The 27954-nt window shown below is 43.3% G+C and overlaps 4 protein-coding genes across 4 annotated transcripts in view; 1 reads left to right on the forward strand and 3 right to left on the reverse strand.

Annotated features, from left to right (window-relative positions):
• The window catches only part of T265_00244 (hypothetical protein), a gene marked incomplete at both ends in the record, with an annotated part of 49177 nt that extends 43138 nt beyond the window's left edge, over positions 1-6039 (reverse strand). The window contains one exon of the mRNA XM_009163952.1: positions 5902-6039. Coding sequence (XP_009162216.1) covers positions 5902-6039 — 138 coding nt within the window. The remainder of the gene's footprint in view (positions 1-5901) is intronic.
• The window catches only part of T265_00243 (hypothetical protein), a gene marked incomplete at both ends in the record, with an annotated part of 68579 nt that extends 43674 nt beyond the window's left edge, over positions 1-24905 (forward strand). The window contains 4 exons of the mRNA XM_009163951.1: positions 3330-3427; positions 3997-4072; positions 16461-16547; positions 24677-24905. Coding sequence (XP_009162215.1) covers positions 3330-3427; positions 3997-4072; positions 16461-16547; positions 24677-24727 — 312 coding nt within the window. The remainder of the gene's footprint in view (positions 1-3329; positions 3428-3996; positions 4073-16460; positions 16548-24676) is intronic.
• On the reverse strand, positions 6645-7214 carry T265_00242 (hypothetical protein; the record flags this gene model as incomplete). The annotated part of the gene is made up of 1 exon (XM_009163950.1): positions 6645-7214. The coding sequence occupies one exon, from the start codon at positions 7212-7214 to the stop codon at positions 6645-6647; it is 570 nt and encodes a 189-aa protein (XP_009162214.1).
• Positions 7273-27632, reverse strand: T265_00245 (hypothetical protein; the record flags this gene model as incomplete). The annotated part of the gene is made up of 4 exons (XM_009163953.1): positions 7273-7462; positions 9377-9483; positions 26825-26999; positions 27586-27632. The coding sequence occupies 4 exons, from the start codon at positions 27630-27632 to the stop codon at positions 7273-7275; spliced, it is 519 nt and encodes a 172-aa protein (XP_009162217.1).
• Positions 27633-27954: the final 322 nt, after the last annotated feature.

The following is a 27954-nucleotide window of genomic DNA, read 5'->3' on the forward strand; positions in this document are numbered from 1 at the left end:
TCATCTTGTGTTACTCTTGAATAAGTGGGCAGAATTTACTGGCACCGAACTCGACCGTCTTCCTTCGCTAATAAAGCTAATAAGGTTTTTTTGTCTAGACTGGTCTGTACTTGGTTTTCCCCCACAAGAGTACGCTTTTGCTTGCTCTCTTTAGGGGGTAATTACGTGTATGTGCATGTCCTGTCGGATTTTCTACAGAAAAAAGTTTGAACATTTACATTTAGGTTGAGCATTTTACATGGGTCGAATTTCATATTAACAAACTAGGTTGTTTCGCAGCTGAGTTCTAACCCTAGTGACTAGCGTTTCGTGCTGATGCGTAAAGCCACTGAACAATTTCAAACAGCACAAATTTATGATAAGTCTTCCATAAGGATCTGTGAAGTCCCACGAGTAACCAGACGCAGTTTTGTAAAAAAAACAGGGTTGGTGATGAAACAAAATTACCATAAAAATTCCCACGAGTACCAGACGCAGTTTTGTAAAAAAAACAGGGTTGGTGATGAAACAAAATTACCATAAAAATATTCCGGTCCTAGAGCACCAAAGACGGAGATGATTTTTCCCGTTTACGAACAAAATGCAGTCAAAATACTACCGAAATTCAGTTAAATGCAGTTAAATTTCAGCACAGACCCCGCGAAAAATAAAGCTACACAAAAAGCCGTTAGATGAGTACCGTGGAACATGCACTGCCATAACCATTGAAAGTAAGGTCGACGGATCCATGCTTATCTTATTGATTGTAATTCGCCAAACCGTAGATTGACGCGCGTTTGGAGGTGTTAGTTTTGTTTGTTAAACATGGATATTGATGAAGATCAGTGACGACCAATGCTCACTAATGGTTTAAGACATTTAATTTAAACATTTATTGAATTAAACCTACTCGATGTGCGAGTTATCTGTCCCTCTAACCGATGCTCATTCATGCACACCAAAGTGAGGATATTTTCTTTTAAATGCCTTTACGTTTCGACGGAAACTCAACGGATAGTCTATAGCTAATAGTTCAGCTGTTTCCAGGTTCCCTGGTTTGGAATCGGTCGGCATACATCCTTTACAATAACTGACGCAAAGTGCATTGCATGGCATATTGGTTCGTGATAAAACAGTAGTGTGCATAGTCTCTTTTAGTTCGAAGTGGAGGGGGATGAGTTCGTAACTCATTCGTTTACCCAGTGAAATTCAGCGCAAAAATATTTTATTAGACTGTTAAAGGCATATGTCTTTGGATGCAGTGAAAATTCGGTTAGTTTAAGTGGGTGTATTAATGTTTCGCGATTGCCTTTTCGATCTAGCAATCCAAACTACCTGTACAATTGCTCATTGAATTTCAGTGGAAAAGTAGTTGGTGCACTAGTGGCACAATTAACGCGGAGCACAAGAATGCCCGTACGTTTTACATGGTGCTTTATTCCGTGTAGGGCAAACCGAATCCACTTGGGCGTCACAGAATATTGCTTGGATTCATGATGTTAGCCAACTCCTTTGGGTTTGAACAAGTTGTCCCTCAACGCGCCTATAGCCTGTGCTGGAAAGTCACAAAATTCCTGTCGCAAGCAGTGAACAATGTGTATTTACGGACTCCTCAAAAAGATTCCCGTTTGAGACCGTGCAAATCGAGACCAGAACTCTTTCGGGTAATGACGATCTGATTATTGCATAGTCAAAATGCATTACTGTTTAACAGAAAAAGAATTACAGCAGTGTTTGCGAACAAAGATTATCTACAAGGAGCGGTGGTCTTAGTTTGATCAACAGTAAAAACTACGAATATTTTAGTGTCCAAGTGGACTGGTAATAGTGTTGCTATACAATGAAGATGGCTGGTTAATGAAAAGCACACTCAGGGTGTTCACGAGAGACTCACCTGAAGCCCAGCTGAAACCGTCGCTTATGATGGCAAGTGTATGTTCTTACTGCCTTTTGTAGTGCCCATCACCAAACAGTCCCTCTTTAAAGATCACCTCTACTGTCTTCGAACATCACCACCGTGATGAACGTTGGGACAACTCCGCTAAGAAGCCACTACCTCGCAAATGCCAGAAGGGATATTAATAGCTACTCCTTTGAGTTCAAGCTTGTTTGTGATTCCATCATAACAGTATGCTTCTTCAAATCTCAGCAAAAAATGCTCGCATACCTGTTTCCACCAAAAAAGAGTTTGCTCTGTTGATACGACATCATTACTCCAACATTTATTTACCTATGCTATGAACGTAAATCTGTCCACATGACTCCGGATATTGGGGAATGTTTTCAATCCATTGTGCTCTAGAAACTGTCATCACAATTCACAAATTCCAAAGTTCAAATCTTCCACAAAATTTTCACTGTGAAGATGAAAGATTCGCGTATTTGTTCGACGGTGACACTTGGTTTGTGCCACATAACTCTGGTTTCATTCCAAATGAAATCGATCTGTCTTATATCGAGAGATTCAATTCCCCCATGAAAAACAAACTGATGTGCAAATAAGTGTATTTGTCGGAATGAGTCCAATTTGGGTTCAAGTAGAACATAAGGCTGACTGAAGATTGGGATGACCTGATGAACGTCAAAAAGTGTGAACCCGGTCGTTGGCTGTCGAAGGGTTTTCAGAAATCTTGTGAGTAGCTTCCTGTATGAAAGTATACCGCAATATCTCGAACATCGTACCAAGTGAACCATAAGGCGACATTTGTTCAGAACATTCAACCGAAGAATACCATAAAAAATCAAATCTAGAATCAGATCTAGTCCTAGTTAGACCCGACAAAGGTGGTCTCTTTTGACATACAGTCTATTCTAGGGAGTAATCAATCATCAAAAACTTAAAAGAAGACCGACCACAAGTGGTCGAACGTTAGATTACGTGAAAGTCTTTTACCCAAACTTACATCCCGTCCATCAGCTCCGGACCACATCGCATAAGAGTAAATTGAAGTCGTGTGGAAGTCGTGTGGGATATCTAGCATATTACCTACAGAGTTTATTTTCAACAGTCATGTACAACCTCTACTAAATCATGTTTACTGGACGACCAATGTATTTTTATCCCTCACAAGAACGGGACCATTTGCCACAACTTAGCGCATGCACACCAACTAGACGGGGAGTAGAATGCATAGATAAATTCTAAACCTCATGCTGTCTCATATTTTGCTGTTTTGTTAGGGCTATGCAATTTTTCCTTAAATGTACTTTTTATAGACTTCCAAACTAGCGAAGCTTCATACTGCTTTTCAAGAGGCAGACATTTTCATTAATTTTCTGTGTATTCTGAGGAGCTCAGCAATGCCGAAAAGAAGTGAATGTGAACCCCAACAACTTTCTTTCCACTCCAGAGCATGGTTTCATCCATATCCTGGTCACCATACCACTCACTGATTTTCGCATCTGCGAACGAGTCAGCGCTGGAAATTTGGAATCTTGACAGCTCCACGTAAGTGTACATTAGGTCTGCAGATTCTCTGTCAGTACTTTGACCTTCCGTTGATCCATTTCACCAGCTCACAGCATGTGGTTTATGGAGCGTTTCCACAAGTAAAGAGACAATTTGCTTCCCACAACACTTATCCTTGTGACTACGTGTCTGTGAAAGCTTGAACATTTTGGGGCTTCCATCCTTAGGATCGAAGACCGTGACCAGATCGTTTTCCCTGCAAATGTTTTTTTTCAGATGGATGTCTTGTTCCTTCTGCACTAGTAGACGATTCCACGTCTATCGCCCAACGACAACAGTAGTAGTAAAACAGTTGTCACCATACAATCCATCCCAATAATAGTCTTGTTCTTTTGGCCCTCGAGAACATGTGTGAACCCGTGTTTTTTCACATAACTGGTCACCGGATCTCTTATAATTAATTTGGCACCTAATGCTATTAAACTACATGACAGCCGCTTGCACTATTTTCACAACCACCATACTAGATCCATTTTACTCATTGAATCCGTGAGTATGCCATTCTCATTTCAAAGGGTTTCTTCTACCTCATGTGTTTTTTTTTTCAGGATCGAACCATATGTAATCGAAACGGTGTCCAGTGATTCCAACATGACCTCGGTGCTTTTCTCTGAATGCAGCGATGTAAGTATGATTTTGACGCACCCGTATATGTCCGTTTTTTTTCCATCAAATGCACAAATTTTCATATGGTAGCTTGCTCTAGTATCCCTCAAATGATTTCCCACACCATAAAACCATAAGCTCTTCCTCTGTCAAAGAAACCGCTTTGGTACGACTCTGACAAAATAGACTGGACAATGATTGATACAAACTCTCAACTGGTGTCAAGTACATTCCAAAGGCACAACCTTGGTACTCCGAAGACCGGCAACCAGAATTTGTGGCCAACAGCGTAGGTGCCATTTCTTACTTCAAACAGATATATTTCTTCTTCGGCTGAAGGTGTTTTCAGCAGCCTACCTCGCCAATACTGAATATCGACTGTGATGAACAAACCAATATCTATAAAGTGATCAGGCACGGCAAGTCCCCTATGGAATACAGGATACTGTACAGCGCAGGAGAGGTGATTCTAGTCTGGGACTAAAACCACTGAGTTAACAGCAAAGTCTCATTACTCAGAGAACCAAAAAACAATCGTTCTGCATTGAATGTGGTTGTTTCACTTCGGCCACTTCAAACTCGACCTCCAGGCCCAATGCAATGAAACAAATTTATTAGCGAAGTCCATACTATCCTAAGTGGCGCTGCCGAGCCTAAAAACACAAAACCATCCGGGGTTGCAGAAGTTTGGTGCAATTTCGGCAACTCTAATTGTGTGGTGTGTTTAAATCAATGCGTTCCGGGTTGACGATTTCAAGAATTTATCACAACCTTCTTCCATGGAACATTTCAATAGCTTTCAGAATTAGTTCCTACTAGATTCTAGTGTCATCTCATTCGGATGATTCGTCGAATTGTCTAGAGTAAGCTAGCGGTAAATTATCAACAATTTTTGGCTTAGTCTTCGTCTCTCAAAAGCTCGTCACTGTCGGAAGTAAGCTGCTATTACTTTACAGTGAAATCAGGTTGATCATCGTATCCAATGTAACCTGAGTATGCAACCTACATAGGGGCTGTCATGTACATAACAGTATCTAGAGGTTGTTCTGTTTCTGTGCTTATGTGAGTAATGCTATTCGACGTTACAGGGAGACAGACTAACTATCCACCATACTGACTTCAATAAAACCTGACCAGTTCCTTCTGGTAGAATCGAAACAAATACAGTGGACTGACTGACCTCAATCACTACTAACTTCCATTCATTTGTAGGGCACTAACAGAAAAATCAGAAAACTGTGGGCGCTTACTTACGTGCTTGTTCCTCTGTTGACTGTGGGCCAAATCGAGATGTTTACGTAGCTCCCTAAATATACCACTGCTGGACAGCTACGACAGAATGAAACATCCATTCGACAGAAACTCGTTGAGATTGTACCGATAAGCGTGTTTATGCAATGTTTTGCGAATACCTGGTGGACTAGAAACATATTTGCTAAGTAGTCAGAACGCGTAGAAATTTTGATGAGGTTTTTTAGCCAAGACATTTTGGACTGTTTTCGTCAAACTCCGTCGAAAATCAAGAGCACCGGGGCAATTTTACTATGTGAGCTTATGAAAGGTCGACTTGACCGTACATCCGTTGGAAGACGTTGAAGTCAGCGTGAATACTAACGGTCTTCGCTAGAAAATGCACATGAGCAATTCACCACTGATATGCACGCGAAGAGTAGTTGAACATGCCTTCAGGGTTGCTAATATTCGGAAGCCTCACTTTGTCCATGCCAATGAAGTCCGTTTTGGTACAGTGTGATAACGTTCGTCTCCTACTCTTCGACACAAACCTCATTTATCTTCAGTTTCATTCGCCATTTTGTCAACGTATGTTCGTTCCCTAGTTGACTAACCGTTTTACCGTCGTATATTTTGGAGTGCTTGGGGAACAACTGCTTCACAGTCAGAACAGTGGAGTTTGTCTTCCGGATCTTTGAGATAAACTTGAAATGTGAGCAGAATCCCAAAAAGAGCTTGGGATAACTTTCCATTTTGAGTCCCGCCCATGCACCGAACAACCAATAGCTCCTGAGTGCTACCTCCGTATACATGCCAGATACATTCGCGGGCTTGGAATGTCAACGAACAAAATTCTATATCGCACCTGGTATCTTGTCTGTCCAGCTTTTATCATGTGCTCTCACTTTAATAACTCACTTTGGATTATTTATTTTCTTACTTTGACAAAGAACCAGCCACATTTTCTTACGGCTCTGATGTGATCTGCCTAACATTTATCCCTCGGGAATACAAAAATCTATTCTCGCATTTTACTACACAAATGCGCAGTGAGGAAGCACCTAGAGAAAAGTGGCATCAATTTTCAAAGTTCAAAAGTCAAATCAAACCAGAGAATAGTGTCTACATACATGTTTTATCCGAAAGATAGAGCTGAACGTTTGGAAGAACGAAATCAAAGTAGCTGCTGGCTGCAGTGCATGTGCTGATACAATAACTCACTCAAATTGGTGCTTTGTAGTTCCATAATATGTGCATATGTACATCCGGTTTTGATGTGACTCATGCCTCACTATTGGAAACTCTGTGAATTATTAAAAAAAAAGGTCTTATTTTGTACAAATTTGCAATTCAGAGATCATTTCCCACCGGAACTTGCGGATAGGGCCTCGCCTGCATCAGATAAACCGCGCTGATGTTGTTTCATCTCTGTCACACAGAATGTACACACAGGTCGATGTTGCTCTTTACTCGCTTGAGCCCTCTGCTCCTGAGTTCCCAAAGGACATCGTCCAGGGATGCAGCCTGAAGGTGGAACTTGCTGGTGACGTAGACATGGTTGTTCGGCCGGATCAATACCAGTTACTAGCACCGCGTGCAAATGGGATATATATGAAGAAGCTAAGCGAAGGGTTTCTATTTTGGATAGCTTGCGATTCATAGGTTCCGTAGGGATGAGACGTCGAAGCATGAGAAACGCATCGTTCACACTGGCCGTTCGAGTACGTTCCCGTTCGTTGGCTACTCGCTTGATTGGTGGGAAATCCGAGGTTGCTGTGCTATTCGGGTGAGCACTGAGATAACCAGAGTCGGTTAACAGGAGAGTGTTTTCGTGAGAATGCGCAAATGAATTCGGCATCTGTTGCTCACTCCAGCCGCGTTTCCGGACACAAAAAGTTGCACTGGTAATGTGACTGGCTGTATCCATTTGTCGGTTTCGAATTGATGAAAACAGCTTTTGATCACAAATGCCGACTTCGCTAAAGTCACAGGAATCCTGGAAAGTTTGTTGACTGTGCCATCATCTTATCGGTTTTCTTCGCACCCAGTTGTGACGATGGTGGCATAGGGTCGCGTGTTTGTGCGTTCAGGCACGGACGCACGCGGCACGGCTGCACTGGACGAATAATATGCACCTCAGTGCTCACGGTCCTCTGATTGGTCAGGTCCATCCATCTGCATGGAAGCACAGAGACACAAAACACGTTTGTTTTGTTCGGTCTGTCAGGTTGATGTTATCTTCCCTGCCCACCGCCTGGTTGGTTCTGCTGAATGCAGAGGGGATTTTTTAGCCCAGTGACTACGAAAAACGATGATTTACACCAGGAGTGCGCACATACGCACGCGCGAAGTCGCCCTGAGCCAGAGAATAGAGCAAATGCATGTGCATTTGCCGGATTCGAGGCAACGCCGGAAACATTGAACAGAAAGTAATTTAAGAAAGGTCCTTCTTATGAGCGGCTAGCGAATCTCGGTGGGTAAAGTACTGCTCAGCCACAATGCCATTCGTTGCAAAGCTACAGTGTGAAATTCAAGTCCTTTAGGTGATAGTTCCATGTAGAGATCTACCTTCAGTTTTAACGGATCGTCGAATTAGAAAAAACTGTACACAAAAGGAAATGGGATATCAGCAAGAAACACATTTGCAAACAAATCTGGTTTTTCGAGAGACTCATCTGGAATCCAGCTGAATCTCTCGTCTGTGATGTCTCGAGGCAACTGAATGTGCTGCACCTGGTCGCCTAATGTTTCAGTTGCTACGATATTCGGGATATCACGATACATATATATGCGTACTGCGCTACTCATGAGGTTGCTGAAAATCCTTCGACAGCACAAAACCTAGTGAGCTGACCAAGTTGATTTTGATACCGACCTTACAATTCTATGAAATTGTATGAAGGAAGTGCGACACTGTTGTAGCACACAGCATTCCTGCCTAATGATACCACCCTCACAGAAAGCGTAGATTTAAATCTGACTACCAGAGACCGCTGCGAAAGAAGAGGCCAAAACCTCTCCTCGGGAAGGCCCTACTTGTGACCTTTGTTGACTGGGACTACTGTTGTTGGTCATTCCGAGGTTTGTCTATTTTTCTAGAGGTTTTTTGAATGTTTAAAAATATATTGGCGAATCCATGCCCTCTTCAACCCTTTTAATATAAGTTGAGGACATCCCATAGAAGTATAAGAGTGGCACAACAGTACCTTCATTCAAATAGACAGGAAGCCTAAAAAGGCAAAACAGTTACAGTGCACTCAGTCTGCGATGTGGTGTTGGCGAACTTTTCGTATGCTGACGAAATGGCTGAACGCGAAAATCTTGAGCGAAATCGTTCCTGAGGAGTGGTGTGCATTCCTGAGTTGAGGATTTATCATTCATTTTCAGTGAGACATATACGAAAGAAGTGAGTAAACACATCCAACGCTGCATATCCTACTCGTCGACTTCACAAAGGCCCGGATAAACAATGTAGATCGTTTCTCAGAAGATGGGCTGTCCAAAGAATTCTGCCAACATTGTCCATTTTTTCAATCCAGAAAAGAGGGTTCGAGCTGGTAGAACTGCGTCTGATGAGTGGAAAGCTGTCACGGTACCAAACGGGGGCTAATTTCTGTCACCAACTTTATTCAGCTTATGTGTCCGCTATGCTTGAAAGTGCCCTTTAAGTCCTTAGATCTATTCACTAGCTGTTCAGAGTGCTGTGGGTAGCTCGCCTTCATATACTAATGAATGCCATGAGACTAGTACGCCGCAGTTCGCTAACATGTATTCTCTATTTGAATTTTCTGTAGCATCTAGTGAAAACATTTGCATCCGCAGCATCTCTTTGTTTTAAATAGTAGATATTCCCTGAATTCTGACTTTCTAACAACATGTTCCTCGGGTTATTAAAATGTGCCGAACGCAAAACCGAATGGCAGTGAGATGATCTGTTGTTCACATTTCTGCAGCGTTCTAGACTGCGACCAATTAATCGACAGGTAGTTGCCGTTACGAATGCGGAACGGTAGTAACGCACGCAGAAGATCACAAAACGTGTCCTCAACGCTCACCATCAGCGAATGGACACAAAAATTCGGCACCTACCGTGCAGTCGTATTGTCCACATCTTCAAATATGTGCGAGTTACGATCAATGCACAGGGTTTTTTTGCTGAAATCGCCGACCAGTTTCGCCTGGAATGTCTTTGGAGGCTTGTGAGCATACGGTGATCAGAGTAGATCCAAAATACTCAATTTCTTTGAAGGCCACAAATGTGCGAAATCACAATCAGCTGGGCTATTCAGGCTATGTAAACCGCACGCAACGGATTATAGTTTGTTGCAAGGGTGAGGAGGACAGAAAATAGTATGCAAGGATAGTTTTAAGTTTAACTTATTAGCAGAAGTTTCCATCTTAGTCCATGGAAAATTCTCGCGCTGGACAGAGATAATTGGTGGAACGCCATACTAAACATTTACGTGCTGTGCATTTGCAGGGTCACTGAGCCTCGGATTTCAAACATGAACTGTCCGTCTACAATATCGAACTGTAGACACATCTGCATGAGCATAATCGGATGTACAGGACATCATCGTTGCCACTTTGAATCGATGTCGAATCCCCTACTGCAATTCACCGCCTACTTAGAGAGGACAAAACGGTCCTTTCTGGGAGGACAAGGGTATGCAGCATCGTACTGAAATCGTTCGAAATTATTTTGGAACTCAAGGGGAATTACAGACTATACCAGTACTTGATTGTTCTATATAGTACAGTCATTCTTAGGATGTCTAACGGACCTCAACAGGCTTGTTTCTTCTTGAGAGCCTAATCCTTCGGAATTTTGTCGGATTCACAACCACATCCGGCTTTGAAACAGCCCCTTGTGTTATGACAACTTTGTGCAAGCGTCCAGTGGAAAAACCACTGTTGGTACTAATCGGCTCAGTAGTTTTTTCACTATGACATAATCGTGTGTCTATTCACCCGATTTCAAACTTCATCATTGCTTCATCTATCTCTCGAGCAGAAAAACCGATAATAACGCTGCACAACTGCAGTGTAAACGCAGTTATTCCCTGTCATGGTAGCTGAAAAGGGATTTCAGTGAAAACGCGGCATTGTTGGTAACCTAGATCGCAAAAACATGGTCATGGAAGACATACTGCACGAAGCAATGAATGAATGAATATCTGAACCAGTGGCTGTAGCAGAAACAGTCTTAAGGCCAAAGAAGTGTGCTTACATGGCATCGGATAATGAAACTAGTAATTGAAATGCTTCCATTTGTCTCGTTTTGCAATTTGTAAAAAGCACTGGTTATCACTGATGTAAGGGCTTATTATCTGCCTCAGAGTGAAAATCGTGTACCCCTGTGTATTCTTTCGCCAGGAGCGTTTCATCGATCGGAGGCCCCACACGTCTACGCTACTGAATTAGTCAAGCGTCTGCACCATATCCTAGAAATCTTCAAACAAGATCATCCTGTGAAATTTCTATGGCGTAGATCTTTTTCTGAAACATTTGATGACAATGCCTTTACAACAACTCTTTGGACTGAAAGGGTAGATACGCTTTACCACCTGGAATTTCTTTCAGAGCACACGAAAATTGGTTCGTGTACGCTGAGCCTGTGTACCTAGATAGTAAACTAAACTTCAAGACGATTTATGAGACTTGATATACCTTGAACGCTGATGTGAAATCGATGTCATCGAAAGCACTGTGTCGGCTTACAGCGTTGATTCCGGATAGTTCAAATCGGTTTCTGATAAGTGGTCACAATAAGACAAGGAATACGTATTCTGTTTTAGTTGGTCAGGTGGTTGTTAATCTGCCAGCCGGCTTGCCAAGGTCTCGTCACTGTTCGAGGAGACATCGTCACTGCGCGATTGGGTGTGCGTTATCCTACAAGTATGGTAGTATTCGTGGTGAATTCAAACCGGAACAAAGTTCCTCAGGGTCGCACACCTTTTGGAGTTAGTATCAGTTTAGACGATGCAGTTCCCCTGAACTGTATTACTAGGTTCACAGACTGCTAGGCTGAGAGAATAGCATGAACGGATCAGACAAAAAATCTATCTTTTCTTCCATCAGATGGAGCACCTTAAAAGTTCCACTTCGGCAATTCTTGTCATTTGTGGGCATAAACACTAGAAATTTCGAGTCCTGGAAAGTATGCTGAAAAAGAAAACAGGATTTAACCCGTGGTCCACTAGTTCGAGTCTGGTTTCCGACCAAATAACTTATCTTGGTATTTTCCAGTATCAGTTTTCGAAAGGAATATGTACCTTCAAATACAGACTCATCATTTTCGATTCCGGAACTACTGAGATTATGATTGAAAAAAACTGCCTGAATGCGAATAGGATAAATTTCCAGCAGCCCCTAGAGTTAAGACAGTGAGATCTATGATCTGTTAGACGAAAACACTAAGACTGGTTTGCAGGCAAGTGCAGAATATGCAATTTTTACCAGTGGATACATTGTATGGGATTTTTCCATTGCAATCAACCAGATGAGGGAACCGGTAATAAGAGAAAATGTCAAAAGGATGATCCCCTTCCGCCTCGGGTTAGGTTTTACAGTCAACATGTACGCAGAACCGAATGATTTTTATCTCTACAGCTAAGCCACGAAGATTACATATCCTTCCTAACTTACTCATCGTCACCCATTTCTAAGTACGGTAGTAGTTTGGCACATGCTGTGCGCTAGCACTATAGGTAGAGATAAGTATCAATAAAAACACAATGATTTAATAATTATTGACGTTCCGGTGGATGATAGTGTGGACTTATGTTGGGACTATCTAGATTCAGATTCCTCATTAAACCACTTGTATTTGTCGGCCATTCTCCATTTTGAAACGTCATGTGCTTCTTTGCTCATTGAAAATGTAAAAGCTATTAGACGTAATTCACTACTCATAGCCCACGACCGGTTTCGCCCTTTTTGAGGCTGCTCAGGCAGACGCAGTCACCAAGTCTTGCTCAATTTTATGTTCTACATGAACCCGAATTGCAAGAAATTCGACCTATACACTTATCTGCTAACCACTTTTGTAAGCACCTAGAACCCAGCTGAATCTCAGCAAGAAAAGAAGGTTTCTAACGCATACAAGCCCATTGCACTTATGGAGCATTAAATTTTATCGAACTTAAACCCTGATTGCTGTCCGAATAACGCAAACGAAAATATCCATAGGTCATCAGATATTTTTGGCAGAATGAATAGGTTATAGAATGTTTGGTTTAGTTGTTCATCTCAAAAGGAAACGCCCACGAAGATGACAGTGTGGGGGGTTACGAACTCAATACGTAGGACGCACAGCTTTATTGCCATAGCCTTGACCGTCATTATTCAGCATGTTTTGCTAAACAAGCTGCGGTACTACAGATGGAATGGAAAAGGATCAACTGATCACCGGAAATCCCGATTACGTTCATGCTGGACGAAAACTCCTGGTCTTCGTCTACAGACCTCCATCAGGTTCTAAGGAATCCACAAATAGGTGCTGTCTGTTTTGAACACTGAATTTTACTTACCCAGCACCGAATCTCCAAAACCGACCGGAATACTTGAGCGTATGAATTTCACTTTTACAAAATCAAATTTGTCACGTTAATGAACGAAAAACTAACCATAGATTGGTATTTTCAATTCATGCCGTTCAACATGTATTCGCTTTTGGTAGTTCCGCGCACGCCAGTCGCCACAAGACGAGGTCATATTAGCCTGACAGGTAATGAGTTTAGCACAGCAACCATGCCAACGATGTCAGTCCCTATCCTGAAAGTGCCGTTGTGCACGCACGCATGTCCGCCATTGTCTGTCAGGCAATCGCTTGGGTGGGGTGAGGGTGGCGGTCCAGAACGTCGTTTTTCTCATGTCGACGCGAGTGCAAGTATATTACGATCTTGCCAACCTTGTCTTGGCCTGTACAAGGGCTTTCGTTTCAGATTAGTGTACGCCCCCTGTCCCAGTCAGAAACACAAAGCAATCAATTTTTCAGACTTGTGCACCCCGATGGGTGCATCAGCTCCAGCGTTCTGGTGGTGCACGCTTGTGGTGACTGTGCCTTTGTTTATGCGCTTCGTCGACCACAGTGTTGCCATGTCGAGAGCTGTCTACGGAAAGGGCTGATGAACCAAATACACAGCTTGGTAACCACACGCTTGAGTGCCACACCTACAGAATGTCGGACAGTCAGTTGTCATGTCTGTGTGCACAAACCTCATGCGAATCGCCTGGGTGAGTGAAAAGCCGGTGAATATCGTCCTTCTGGGGTGCGGAGATCCTGTTTTTCACTGGTTCTAATTATTTTCAGAGCGTCCTTAGTTGCTTCAGGCTTACCAGTAAATAACACGCAAGTAAAATCACCACCATTTTCCAGTGTGAATTGAAGAATGATCAAGTGTTCCGTTGAATATCTTGGAGGTATTTTCGCTGCTTATACTACGTGCCTATAGGGTTGTAGATGGAAAGAAGTAGTGGCAATGACAATAGGACTATGGACCTATAGATCTTAGGGACTAAGGAGGGCGGGAAAACATGCAGAGGTTTGGTGAAAGCCTGCAGCCGGCAAACGAATGAAGTCACTGCAGTGGGCACCGGAAGCAGATTTTGTCGTGAAACTCTAGCATCTTCCACCGAATTCATTACATATAGCATATCACTTCAGCCACACATTATCACTTAATCATGCCTATCAGGGGATGTTGGAGGAAGGCTGTCGACCATCTTGTAAGCAAGTTTTAACTCGTTTATCAGACCGATCTCACAATCGAAGAGTCTGGAAGAGTATTATCGTGAGGTCCCAGGATTACTTAGTAACGGTCAGAAAGACCGACATATGCTACAGAGACGGCAGTCTCAAACCGTTGTTCCTGTTTTCACCACCCAGTTAAAGCCACTCACAGATCCATACTGACGCACCAATTTATCAGCTGTTGCCTTCAATGCACAGCTACTTACCCTCACCCCCAAATTATCAGTGGACGAAACTGTGACAGCTACAACCACTGTCCGACAAATTCGCGGTTCTTACAGCTGATAATGAGAACGGAGTACGGAAAACATGGATGTATCACTCCAGCTGTAGCTGTCCTAGACGTTCCTGCAGGCATAATTCTGAAAGGATTGAATAACTCTCAAAAGCCACGTCTTTGATCTTCACCTATTCCTTAATAATTGCTCTCCTTACAGACAAACCACCGGTAAGGTTTTTATTAATCTAAAGGCAACGTTTTACCCAGTCAATCGATTGGATAACAAGGGCATTACCGAAATCATCATTTCAATTCTCTGCCTACCACACTCCAACACTTAAAACCTTGGAAGGTCCACAAGCAACTGACTTCTTGGACCAACAGAGGTGTCCCCTGGCGCCCCATTGGTTTCCAGTGCAATCTTCCACTATGGTTGCATTTGAAACGCGCGTTTTTCGGATATTTAGTGAGTGTAAGCTAAACATAGCCTTCCCATTCAACCTGGGACATCAAATGCAACATACCACGAAGGTTGCACTAGGTGGAGTGTCAGTAGCTAGCTTTTCAACTGGTGGGATAGCATTTCTGTTTTCCCCCTGAGTTGGCGTACCTCTGAAAAATGCTTCTTGTGGGCTACACAGTGCCATGTGAAGCTAAATCAAACTCGGATTCCACACCACCACAGTCACTGAGCGATGGCTAGTCCCGTCTTGAAGAATATAATGTGATGTCACATAGTAATGGTAACTGATTGTTCTTGAGATCTACGCATGGATGACTAAAGCAGTCCTAAATCTAGTACAGACCATTCATCCGTCACCTAGCACGATCAGTGGATCTCACCCCTCTCAGCTGTTCGTAGAAGTCACATTTTGGCGAACTCAGTCCTCCATTTACAGTATTTCGAACTTCGACTGCATAGCTTCGACCAGCATTCCCAATCCGACAGATTTCCAACCTCAGGACACGCCCTTAGCTCACACCATCCCTATACTCTCTATCACGAACAAGCAAAATGGACGGATGCAACACTCGACGTAGTCGGTGCAACCCAAACACTGGAACTATGGGACTGGGTAGCTGTACAGCCGTTTGTGGAATTACTTATGACAAACTGAACACCGAAATTAGAAAACCCTTTTGCAATTCCTCCATATGAGACCCGCCTGTCAGCGAAAGGAACAGCGCACGGTGCCGCAGCTTAACCTGTCTACTTCACAGATTCAAAACCTGCCCTCTCCGCAGGAGACAGAAAACTATTGCTTGCCTTTGATTACTAGTTTTTGCGCAACACTGCCCACGTGTGACGGAGGTAGTTTGATCCTTACGGTGGAAAAAAGTCGTCCAGTATTTCACAATTCGTCTGATTTACGCTTGATTGAGGAATCGCCAAGCCGGTCACGCTGTTCCTGCCGTGTGCTGCGTACTTTTGTGGGCCATTTACTGAGGCGGACCTCATCTACCACAAAACGATCTGGTGTGAATTAACAAGGGCGCCCACACGTTGAAGTACACTGTCTTCCATGGTGGGGAGCTAGACACATCCAAAAAGAGGGTGAGGACCCTGGGCTACTCAGCTGAATAACAAAACCAGTGACACTCAGGAATTTAACCAACCAACCCTACTGGTCCTCAGTAATTTACTATCATCCCTTACTCTTCAACTTCACCAAAAACTGCGACAGCTTCAACTCTCATCCTGAGTGACTCGGTTCACTGTTTGAAAATTAAACTGAGCAGATCAGCATTTCAGCCGTTATTTTCACTGGTCATTTCAGACAGCCTGTTGATTGACAAAATAAAAAACTAATTCGAAACGAATTGCAACTTGTCCAAAACGACCTTCCATTTACCTTGCCGCTGTGCTGATACCTAAAGTTTATTTTTCTTGGAAGTAGCTTTTAAGCTGAACAGAGCGTTCATTTTATAATCTAAGCCAAACATAGAAGAGGTCATCTTCCTCTGTCAAACGCGCACACCCACCGCTTTATGATCATTTCCAACCTGACTCAGATCTACGTATGGGGTACAGGATCTTATGAAGAATATCAAGCGCTGGTTTCCCCTAGTTACGAAGCGCTCCAAAATCGCCGGACAATATGAATGCACCGTTTCTAGGATGTTTGACCTATTCTGTCCCCATTTCCACTACTATCTTTGACCTAATTTCGGCGATTTCTAAATTCCTTTCCTTACAGAGTGTACTTGTTGGCGATAATCAAGGTACGGTACACGTGTATGGCATGGAAGATTTCCCAGAGACTCCAACAAACACTTTATCTCAGGTATGTTGCAGTTTTACATAGTGATTTAATAATCGGATATGAAAGGGTAGTTGGTCGCACGTAGGTAAGTATAGCGCAAAGTGTATCACTGTTTAACGAGAAAAGCCATAAGATAAATGTGATGAACTGTTAAAATTTCACTAACTTTTACCAGCCGTCAGTGGGATACACGTACATTTATGGCGAGATTACACAGTAGGTACGTAAACGAAAACGTGCAGTAACCATACTGTCTGCCTGTTGGATGTGAATGACGCGTTGCCATTCCGTTACCCGTGCATTTCACAGGGCTTGTTAGATAGGCTAAGGGGCTCAAACTTCCAGTCAAGTCATACCCGTGAGTAAGCTATCGATCCGGAAAGCCCCTCGTCCAGAAATATGTTGCAATACATGTGCCAAGTCGTACACATGGTTATGGTGTAAATGTTTATGTAAGTACATCCCCTGTAGCTTTCCTCGCCCTTTCATATAAAATTCCAGTCAGACGGAGACAATGACCTGGCATACATCACAAATGGGACGGTCATAAAAGACGGTTTCAATCAAAGGTGGCCATTGTTTGCACTGAGAACACGGGAAAACATACACATACTGTGTTAAAATCAATTCAAAAGTTGTGGCGGTCATGTGACAGCCTTAGTGTCTGTTTGACTGATTGATTGATTGGTTGATTGATTGATTGATTGTGCCATGGTGAATTCGGCCATTGCTTAGGTTGTTTAGTGTTCTTGAAGGCTGTGAACAGAATTGGTCCGAATTATTTTTTTTTACTGAGTCACACGAGTCTAATGCATGTAGCACTAGAAGCGAACATGGGTAACCTCGAGTTTTCACCGAACGACCTGTGGGAAATAAGGAAAGAGACCTCTTCACCTAACCGAACCTTGTTGAGTGGGCCTGTTACTGGTTCACGGTATAAGTGCGTCACACTTTGCTACCGCAAAAGATTCTGGGTTGCCTCACGAATGTGCAATACTTTCATTATGATAATCAGTTCACCCAGTATGACACAACGTTTGCAGTTATTTCTTTGTGTGAAGGTGGCGCAGGAAAAGTGGGGGAACAAGGTGACTGTTTAATGACCCACACAGAGATGTCTGAGTACGACGCACAGGAATCAGATGCAATCTATCAACAGAGGATGATACTACGAATAATAACGATAGGTATTATTACTATACTAGTGACTCTGCACCAATAGTGAAGTCCTTATAAGTTACCAATGTCTTAAGCTTACGGGACTAACCCCACATAAAGGCCGAGTGAAGTTTGGCTAGGAAATTTATGAGCAGACATTGTCAGAATAGCTAAGTTATCCTTTTTAGGTTTCTGGCCATTCGCATAAATGACCACATTGACTTCATTCACGCACCTGTCGTCCGGTGTTACTTACCTCCCACATGTGTCTACCATGATAGTTTGTCGATTGTTGGAAAGATTTGGTAAAAATTGAAAGAATATTTTCTCCTTGGCGGATGTACACTAGCATATAACTGGCCTGAGGTTCTCGGGGTGATTCATTATACTAATTGTACACTTTTCTCTAAAGAAATACTTTCGTTCTTTCTCCAAAGAGCACTTACTGTTACTAGCTTTATCCTTTCCGCTAGCTCATCCTGTCGTCTGGACACACTGATTGGAACGCCATCCGTTTATCAGCCTCGTAACACAGCTTTGGCAGTCAGTCGAACATACCAGCTTCCACAGTGCGCAGTGCCTACTAAAAAACACCAATTTATCTACATTACAGATCAATATTCAGAGGGTAGGACTTTCACCTAGTCTGGACCAACTTTGCTGCCTGCCGGGCCATGCAAAAGAACAATGTCGGGCGTTTGTTCACATTCATCAGTCGAAATGTCAGTTGGACTTGTGGGCTGGTTTACATATTAGTGCTAAGTAAATGCCAATGGGGCACACATGTTGATTCCCTCCAACAGTCGGTTGTTAAGACTAAACACAAAGAACGAGTTTTCCAGATTCGTGTTACAGAGCTTTGAAAACCGGTAACGATTAGATAGATGGTTGAAACCACATGTAACTGAAATTAACATCATACTAAAGAACTAGTCTTCACAGGGATTTTAGGTTCATCATTTCAGCCTAAATGTATCGTAAAAGCGTCGGTCATTCGGAGTAAGTAAACAATGATTCAGTGTTCAGGATGGTGTAGAAAGTTCCAGGTACTGAGACAGGCCACGCTTCCTAATCCGTCCATAGACCCTGATTCGGACTACTGGTAATGTATCGAATCACCCAACATACATGCCAATGGACTCTTATCAGTTAGTGATGACTGTTAAACTCAGCGAACGCACCAACAACCAACGGATTACTGGAAATAATTGCATATCTGTCGCCCTATTCTTGCTACGACAAGTCAGCTAAGATTACTTTTCTGCGTTAGTGCGCAGGAAGTTTTCATAAGCTGTTCCTAGAAAACTATCTCGATGATCCGAAAGGAAGCGTAGAATCTTCAGAAAGAACTTTAAAGATGAAGGGTGTGAAGTGACGAGTATAAAAACGGGTGGATATGCCAGGAACAGCTCAGAGGCATATTGTTCGGGTCCGGAGTTTCCATGTGCTTAAGTCTGACTGCAATTGTGAGCAGAATTCAACTAGTTCAAATAATCAGTCAAAAAACGAAATACAACAATATAAAGGCCCGAAAGCAATTCAAAAGTCTGCATTAGGACTCAGAGTGAGACAGAAGATAATCATACGAACCATTGTGATGCATCGTGCTGTACACGTTTTTGCCACTGTGCTTGTACGCTGTTAAGAGACCCAACGCATGACTGTGAACCGAACGCACACATTGCGGCACGGTATTTGGTTGTCTTGAGAAACGCATGTGGAACGAGCATCAGTCGTTGATATCAACCAAGTCTTCAGTGCAGCGGGCTGTTGAACTGTCTTCATATATGTGAAAGATGGGCAGTGATCGAAATTTTCGGGTGTGTCCGATTGAGCTATCATGTTCAGACACAATACTTCAAGTAAAATGGAGTCGCAAGTCCTTAAGACCGAGGTTCTTCGATTGTATACTGATGCAAAATACGTTCCCGTCTTCAGGATGCTCGAGACGAATGACTGAAGCTCGCCTACTAAAACAACTCGAATTCAAGAGCATCCGAAATTCTGCCACTCGGACAGACTTCGGCTAAGTTTGGAAAATGATAACTTTCAATTTCGGTGGGAAGACCGCGCATTTGACGGACAGGCCCACAGAAAGATCATTTATTCAGCCGAGGGGTGACTTTAGGATATGATATGCTGCGAAAAGACTGAAAGAGTCGAAGGGGGCTCAACCTTCCACGTACGACCACAATGTGCGAGCGTATAATTATTGGCAGGGTCGACATTGTAGGCCACTAATGAACCCATATGGCCCTACCTGTATGTAGGTTCGTTGCAATTCCTAAACATTACCTTGCCGATGTTGTATTGAATTAATTACAACAATGTCATCGATAACACAGTCAATACAGTACCGCCAGGTCGTCATTGATAAGCATAATGAAAATGCTCTAATGGCAGTCCCTGGGGCGAATTTACAGGGCACTACTATGGGGGATAGGTGGTACTGCACTAAACATAAAGGAACTGGCGGATGACGTCCGTAGCTCGACGAAAAAGAAACCAGTACCTGTACTCAATTTTGTGTCATCATCTTCAGGCTGGCTGGGGGCTTCTGACAGGTTGCTGTACGTCCGACCTCCGTTTTTATTCCCTTGAGTCTACGCCAGCTTGCACGCAACAGCGCAGCCGGCTCTACACAGACCATTCGTGGCTATCCAACTATGTGCGGACGCTGTGATTTAAACAAATAAATTGGGTACCAGCGAAAGATAAGCACACCTATATTTTCATGTTGATGATGAAATACACCAGTCTGCAAATTACTTGTGTTAACGGGAGACTCAGCTGAGTCTCTTGTTCGTGGAATTCTATAACTGAATGTGCTGCACAAAGGCCGCCTCATGTGTCAGTTGGTACGACATTCAAGATATCGAGTTACGGTCAAACATGGCCAGCCACGTAGCTGTATTAAACTACATTGCGAGTTGCCGCCGCTGCAGACAGAGGATCTGACATCTTTAGGTCTTTACCGCTGGTATCTCAGAGCCCCGGCTGAAAAGGGCGAGCTCGAAACGACGAGGAGAAGGATGTTTGGTGAAATATACGGTGCTTCACCCATGGAGCGCATCCAGCACTGCAAGTCAAGGTGACTGGGCAGTAGGATGCGCACACCGAGCTATCGTCTGCTGAGAACAACGTTCTTTGAAGTGACCAACTTGGGCTGGTGGAATCCTAGAGGTGGATAGAATATAGAATGGCAGGTGGGAATGAAGGACGTCGCCTTCAAACATGGGATCCATGTTTCCCCCTTCTGTTTGGCTTGGGACATCGAACGATATGGCGGCTGACCGATGTGAGTGGCGCTCATGTTGTCGGTTTCTATCTAGGTCTTTTGACTGGCTGTTGGAGATGTAGGAACCTTGTGTATTTGTGGCAGGTTTGACCCAGGCATCCTATCTCCCATTTTCCGTCGTAGAACCTTTTCAAATAAATTGACATATTTGTGGGACAGTGAAGCACAGGCACTCTTCTTTGATGTCGTTGTTGACGACTGCATCGTGGTATAATTTTGTGAAATTTATACTACCAATCCGGTTGTTGTGAACTTTGATAGGTAACTACCGGTTTCGCCCTTCTTAAGGCCCATCAGATAGCCGTAGTCGCCGAGTTTCCGTTATCCTGATGCTTCCGTCAAACATAACATGGTACGCCGGCGGTAAAATGCACACATTTGCAAATTACTCTGGCGCTAACGAGATACTCAGCTACACATTCAACTGATAATATCATGAATAAAATTGAATTTAGTCTTCTGTTCACACCAACTTATCTTACAAATGAGTGTCTCGCACTACTTGCGTATGGTTTATCATTCACTACCAATCCGGTTTGTTGTGAACTTGATAGGTAACTACCGGTTTCGCCCTTCTTAAGGCCCATCAGATAGCCGTAGTCGCCGAGTTTCCGTTATCCTGATGCTTCCGTCAAACATAACATGGTACGCCGGCGGTAAAATGCACACATTTGCAAATTACTCTGGCGCTAACGAGATACTCAGCTACACATTCAACTGATAATATCATGAATAAAATTGAATTTAGTCTTCTGTTCACACCAACTTATCTTACAAATGAGTGTCTCGCACTACTTGCGTATGGTTTATCATTCGAAGGAAACCCGGGGAATACGGCTACCAGTTGAACCTCAGTAAAAGCAAAACCGGTAGTGACCTGTCAGCCTTTAGTAATCCTATGAGCAGTGCGCCAAAGAAAGGTACGTTGACGCAATATGCCGCCAATGTAACTTGTTGGTAAAGCTGAACCCGGCGCTAGCCGACATCACAACAATGTTGGTGGCATCGACCTTTTCTCATTACATTTGGCCGGCACATAAATCGTATTACCATAGATTTCCCTTCGAAAGAGTGGTTTCCTCTGGCTAAAGGCAGTGAATATAGTGGGTAGAATTCCTAGAAAATGCATCGACAGCCTGCTGGTCATCTTGGAGCCCCACAAAGAAAATCACTTGCTAGGTCGTCACCGATCAGCCATTGAAGAAACCGGGGCACAAAGTTCGACACTTTATCACTTCAGCTTGGCATTCTTTTCCGGACACGGTATCCACCCTGTCTTTACCCAATCAATATTGTGTGATAACACAAAAACAGGCGCGACCTACTGCTGTCATGTATCATGTGAGTCCCATAAATCTTTGCACCAGTGCCCCGAAACGATAGACAAACAGACACACGCACACACACACACACACTATCGAATGAATAGGAGAGGAAATTCAAAAGACAACAGATCCCTCAAGTCAGTTGAAAGTTTCTTTAGTGGGTTCCTTGCTAGTACAGTGTGCTGGAGCGTGTCCAAAAGCATGGTCGCCCCACGAATGACTAAGAACGGCGGATGTTTATGGATGTCGATCCAAGAAGTTGGCAATTTTTCTAGTCTGAATTTGGTTTAACCGCGTAAGTGGAAACAAGCTACCATTCACGCGCTTTATCTTGTCAGCAAAACTTGGTTTTCTTCCCTCGAATGTCCGAGTATTGTAGCTGGCGAAATGGTGATCGAAAAATAGTGTTTGGTTGCGCAACAAATAAATAAATTCTGAAAACATACGCGACTACAAACCACGGGGGTGGTCGTCAACAGTTTCTATTCCGATTGTCTAAGCGACTGATGGAAAGTAAAGGCACCCCAGAATTATGTGTTAGGTTGGCATCAGATCCCCCTAGTCTTCCGTCCCCTTCTGTATCACTGGGTTGCTTCAAAATTAAGTCGCATGGTTGTACAGGCATCAGTGTTCTCATGCTGATGTTGTTATTGAGATTGGTCATGATGTCGGTTGCTCGTTCATATGCTCCACGGGTCAATTCATCGCGTGTCAAGCTATTTCCATCGTACTGGCGTAAACCGAGATGTGGGTAGATGGGTGCTTATGGTGAGGCTCTCCTTCCAGATTGAGGGCCTGGTGGCGTACACTGCACTTAGCTGGAGACTCGGTAATACAAAGCCGCCAACCAATTTTAATTGTTCCCTAGCTGTAAGTCCTCAACAAAGTTGTTGGAACCCGGGTTCGGATGTATGGTCTTACCAGAATGTTTCAACTAAGTCACACTTAGGTCCCCCGTCTATCTGTCGTTTCATTCTATGTTTTTTTAAGTAAAGTATCTATCGTTTATGGCAGCAAAGTATCGGTGTCAAACCTGTCGATTATGTTGCTGAAAAACTTAATATTTGATAAGTCACCGGCAAATCCTATAAAATACCCGACAAACACATAGAAGAATCATACAATTCTTCCATATTTACCAAAAAAAGAGGCTAATTTTTAGCATCGAAGTCTTGGTAAGTAATAATAAACCGGTCGCCAAATATACGGGTGGGTCATCAACCACTGGTTTGACTGTGATAGTGAGTGTGCATTTCAAAAACAAGTCCAACGCAACAGTGCAGTTTAAATACAGCATTCTAGTGACATCGAGCTAAGTGTAGCAATTTACTCCTGACTCATATAGTAGCCACTGATAAGAAAGTAGGGCAAATACTTCGGGTTTTACCGGCTCTGGTGGCCCCACCGGAAGAGTATGCCCGAGCAAAAGTGAAAAGATCACGTGAATCCTGTGCACATACTTGTCCCATGCGAGTTTATCTTTAGGTTTGGTATATATTCTTTCGTAGATTCTCAACAAGGGAGCAATAACAGCCCCTTCTCCACAACTTTGATACTCCTAATGCGGAAGCGTTACAACCCCATGTACAACTTAAAATAGCCTGCTTATCATTGGCGGCGGCTCAAACGCTTTATGGAACGTTAGCTTGCGGTCCCCGTTTGAACGGAATTTTCAGTGACACTGTTTATTCCAAGACTGACAACCATTTACTTGCTGTGCATATTGTTAATATTAATGAGGCTGTGATAAGACTAACCTGGTAACACCACCAGCAAACGTAAAAGCTAACATGCGTACCCCCAACCGAAGGAGCCACTGAACTGTGTGCCTATGCGTGTTTTACAGAAACACTCGAAGAAAATGGATCGCCGAAGTCTTTTAACCTAGAAATTAGCATGCTTGACGTATCAGTGACCAAACCGCTGGGATTATTTGCTTAGGGTTACGTACCAGATGTCTGGAAGCATTAGATGAAAAACCTTGTTCCAAAACTTGACGAAATGTCATCCGCAGGTTCGATCAAACCGCATTTCTCAGGTATACAAAAGGACCTTCTATAGTCCTAGTTCTTTGGTTCGTCATATCTACCAACCCGGATTAGCTCCTGGTTTGTTAAGCGAAGAAGCACCGTGTATATATGACAAGGTTGTGTGTGCAAGAAAGATCCAGCGTGACCAAATGTATCGGAAATTTAATGAATGGTCGTTGTGGTGAGACCCTCATAACGACCACCGATAAATGGACGGTCTTTTCTTCCGGAACAGGTTTGCACAAGAATAAACCGATTTCGCTGTACTTCTCAGGAGGACAGAGAAATTGACCACCTGACTAATTCAAACGAGCTACATTTTCTTGTTTTTTTTTTCAGGCTGCAACTCTTGCCGAAATTCTTCAGACATGTATAAAAGACCAGTCTTGATGGTGGTTGATCAGAAGGACGACCAAATAGCCGTTGAACTGGCTGTGTTTCTTCAAGGGCAAACAAGAATAAAGTTACTACTATTTGAACTGAGCACGCTTTATTGCGCTTTGGGGAGGGAGAAAAACTCCCAAGTGTGATGTGCTGTTTTATATCCGATGTGCTGTTTAGTCCTGAAGAAAGTGAACACCGATCCAAATATTCGAGAAATTTCAAGTGGACGTATAACCTCAAATCACTGTCACGCTTCCGGTCAAATAATTCGTTCTGCTATTGATGTGAGGAAGCAATTGTCGTAGAATTTCCATAGTATAGTGGAATTTTGGCAGAAATGCACTTCCTCTGTTAGGATACGTTGGACGGGGGAGATGTGCTTGGTACCAATACTATGCAGCACCATTTCAAAAAGCCTTGATGACAAGAGGTCATCGGGCTGCTTTAACTTGCCTCCCAGATACAAACCAGCTATCTGAACAGTGAACATCTAGCAATTCATTAGACTTGAAGCAGCGTGTACAGGGTTATCAAGAATCGACTTACAGTAGGCTTTCTGCTACTCACTGAAATCTTTTCAATAAACACCAGATCTATTGGATTACTCCAGGCTTCTAGACCCTTCCAAGAACGGTGCTTTTTCATCTAGTTGGAAATATCATGCTTACCGGCAGACAAGGCTCCGTGAAATGGAGCGCCAGAAAGTTCAGCAGTAGCGCTCAGATTCTTGAGAGATTCCTATCGATCCTACTTTTTATTCCAAGATTGTTTGGGTCCAGATGTGGGAAGCTACAAATAGTTAAGCATCCATTCTAGCACTGCCCCAAACATTGGTATCTGAAATGAAAACATCAACAGTCACATAAGATGGCTTGTTGACTGCCACGCCAAACTGAGTGCGGCGAAAAGATACTGGAATTTCCGGATTTACAAAACTCCGGTGAACTCTTCTCCTCTAAAGAGTTTAAAACAAGCGTTCCTAGTCGGTTGCGACTTGGTGTGCGATTCTCCCGAAGTAAAGCCATCCCGGGAATAGGCCGAATAATCTACCTCGCCGAGTTTACCTCTTCCGAAGGACTAATCCACATCCCCATAAAATAGGGTATCACAAAACATTCCAAGTGAGATGTTACTCGCTTGGATTAGCGTCGACACTACTGGCGACGGTCAAAATGCTAGCTCGGTAGCCCTGAAACCGACATAAGAAGTCAACCAATACAGTGCAAAATAAGTAACGTATATACAAGACAATTAAAGAAGACACTAGCCACTGATTTGTAGTCGTAGTAGCTGGGGATTTGTTCCGAGTTCTGTTTGTTTTTCCAACTGATCATATTCCTGGTACAGGTCCTCCAGAGAGTCTGCACTCGCCTTGAACAGACCCAAATCGAAGCCATCCACATTGGTGTAATGGTGTAGGTGGGCCTGAGTGACAAGTTTTGGATAGACATAATGCTTGATGATCAAGAACCATTTTAAAAATACTGCAAAGCTGGTGTTACTATAAACACCAAGTAAAACTGTATGTATCGCGGTGCAGCAGGTCAAAATACGCACGAGGTATGAACTCCTAGTGACAAGCGATAAAGTACTTACGGCCCCAAGATGATAATTAGTGACGTACAACTTCAAGATGGCAGAGTATGATGAAATTCCATTTGATCCCTATAGCTTCAGTTATCCTATTGGTACTACAGAAAAAACCTATAGAGTTTCTGTGCTGTTGAATTATTGCACTTGACTGTTTCGTGGATCCGTATACTCAACAGTATTACACTATAATGGTGACCAATTAACTTGGTCGCATTTTAGATCTCTTTCCAGAGGAAAAACTAAACAGGGCTCTCTGGAGAGGGAGGATGATGTGCCATCAGGATGAAATAGTAATCCAGACAGTACAACATATGGAGGGCCAAGAATCGTCCCATCACACATGAGCTATTCCTTTTGAAAGCGATGTGTTGAAAATCAGTTTCCTGATACAATTGATCCATCAGCATACGAGATACCTCGGAGGTTTTCATTGTCCCAGTACTTTTAAACAGCAACATGCAGTATACACTATCATGACAACCTCTAGTCTCGACAGCCTAACCCGCTTACTTTACGTTTGTATAGTTTGTAAAAGCGCTCCAGAATTTCCAGGAATCTTTCGCGAATCGATGTATTGTTGGAGAGCGTCAGCAAGCTACAGGGCAATCCAACCGGAGGGACAAGACAGTGACCAACTTTCCAGCCTTCACGGTTCCATTGAACGAATCGCAATCGTTGTTGTAATCTGGGAAGGTTAGAGCAAACGAATAAGAAAACCAACACAACCCATCGGCAATAAGTGATTCGTAAGGTGTCCAAATAACACGTCTAAGACTGAGGCAACGTACACCGTCTTGGATTTTCGGAAGGCTCTACTAAACCAGCCGGACATTCGGGAAGTGTCGGAAGGCCAATGTGAAAGAAATCAGTAGGCAAGCAGAAAATTACCAGAGCTCAGACTATCTCAGCTTAAATGTACAAACTGTCGAATTAGAACACTGCATAAGTAGTTTTCTCATCTTTTGTCGCTCTGAAATTAAACCCCATGCCAACTAATTAGACTGGTCAATCAATTCAATTCAATTTATCAGCTATGAAACATGTGCCACTGGCACGTTGGTTACAGCTGCTACCGTGGAAGTGTGAAACCAAGCCTTGGTGGCAAAGGGATGCTCATTTTGTTCGGGAATCGGGTAGCTACGCACTGAACGCGATGGCTTTGATGCATGAGCGCCAGACTGCGCGAATGTGCCACTTCCACCAATGCCAATAAGCACTGGTGATTTGAGTTCCGGGGTCCCCATCCAGAGAGGCGGAAGTTCCACACCCACCTTGGTTTACTGGTTAGTCCTTCGTATTTCGTTGCCAGCTCATACATTGTCCACTTCTCAGTCACTTCTGCTTACCACAGGACTGGGCGAAAAGAGCTCTGCGAGGCAGGCGATTTCCTGGTAAGCGGAGTACATGACCCAACCAGTGCAGCCTATGAAGCATGAGTAATTCATCCATCACGGGAGAGTTCCCTCTTCCTAAGTTCATTTGGTGTACCTCAGCATTACTAATACGATGTTTCCACCAGACCTCACCGATGTGTCGAAGACACCGATGATCAAACACTGACATCCACCGTGTGTCCTCTGCGCGTAGGCGCCACGTCTCTGATCTATAAAGCAGTATGGATCGCACCATTGCAGTGTAAA

Source organism: Opisthorchis viverrini, assembly GCF_000715545.1.
Source record: "Opisthorchis viverrini unplaced genomic scaffold opera_v5_2, whole genome shotgun sequence".
NCBI classification, from domain to species: domain Eukaryota; kingdom Metazoa; phylum Platyhelminthes; class Trematoda; order Opisthorchiida; family Opisthorchiidae; genus Opisthorchis; species Opisthorchis viverrini.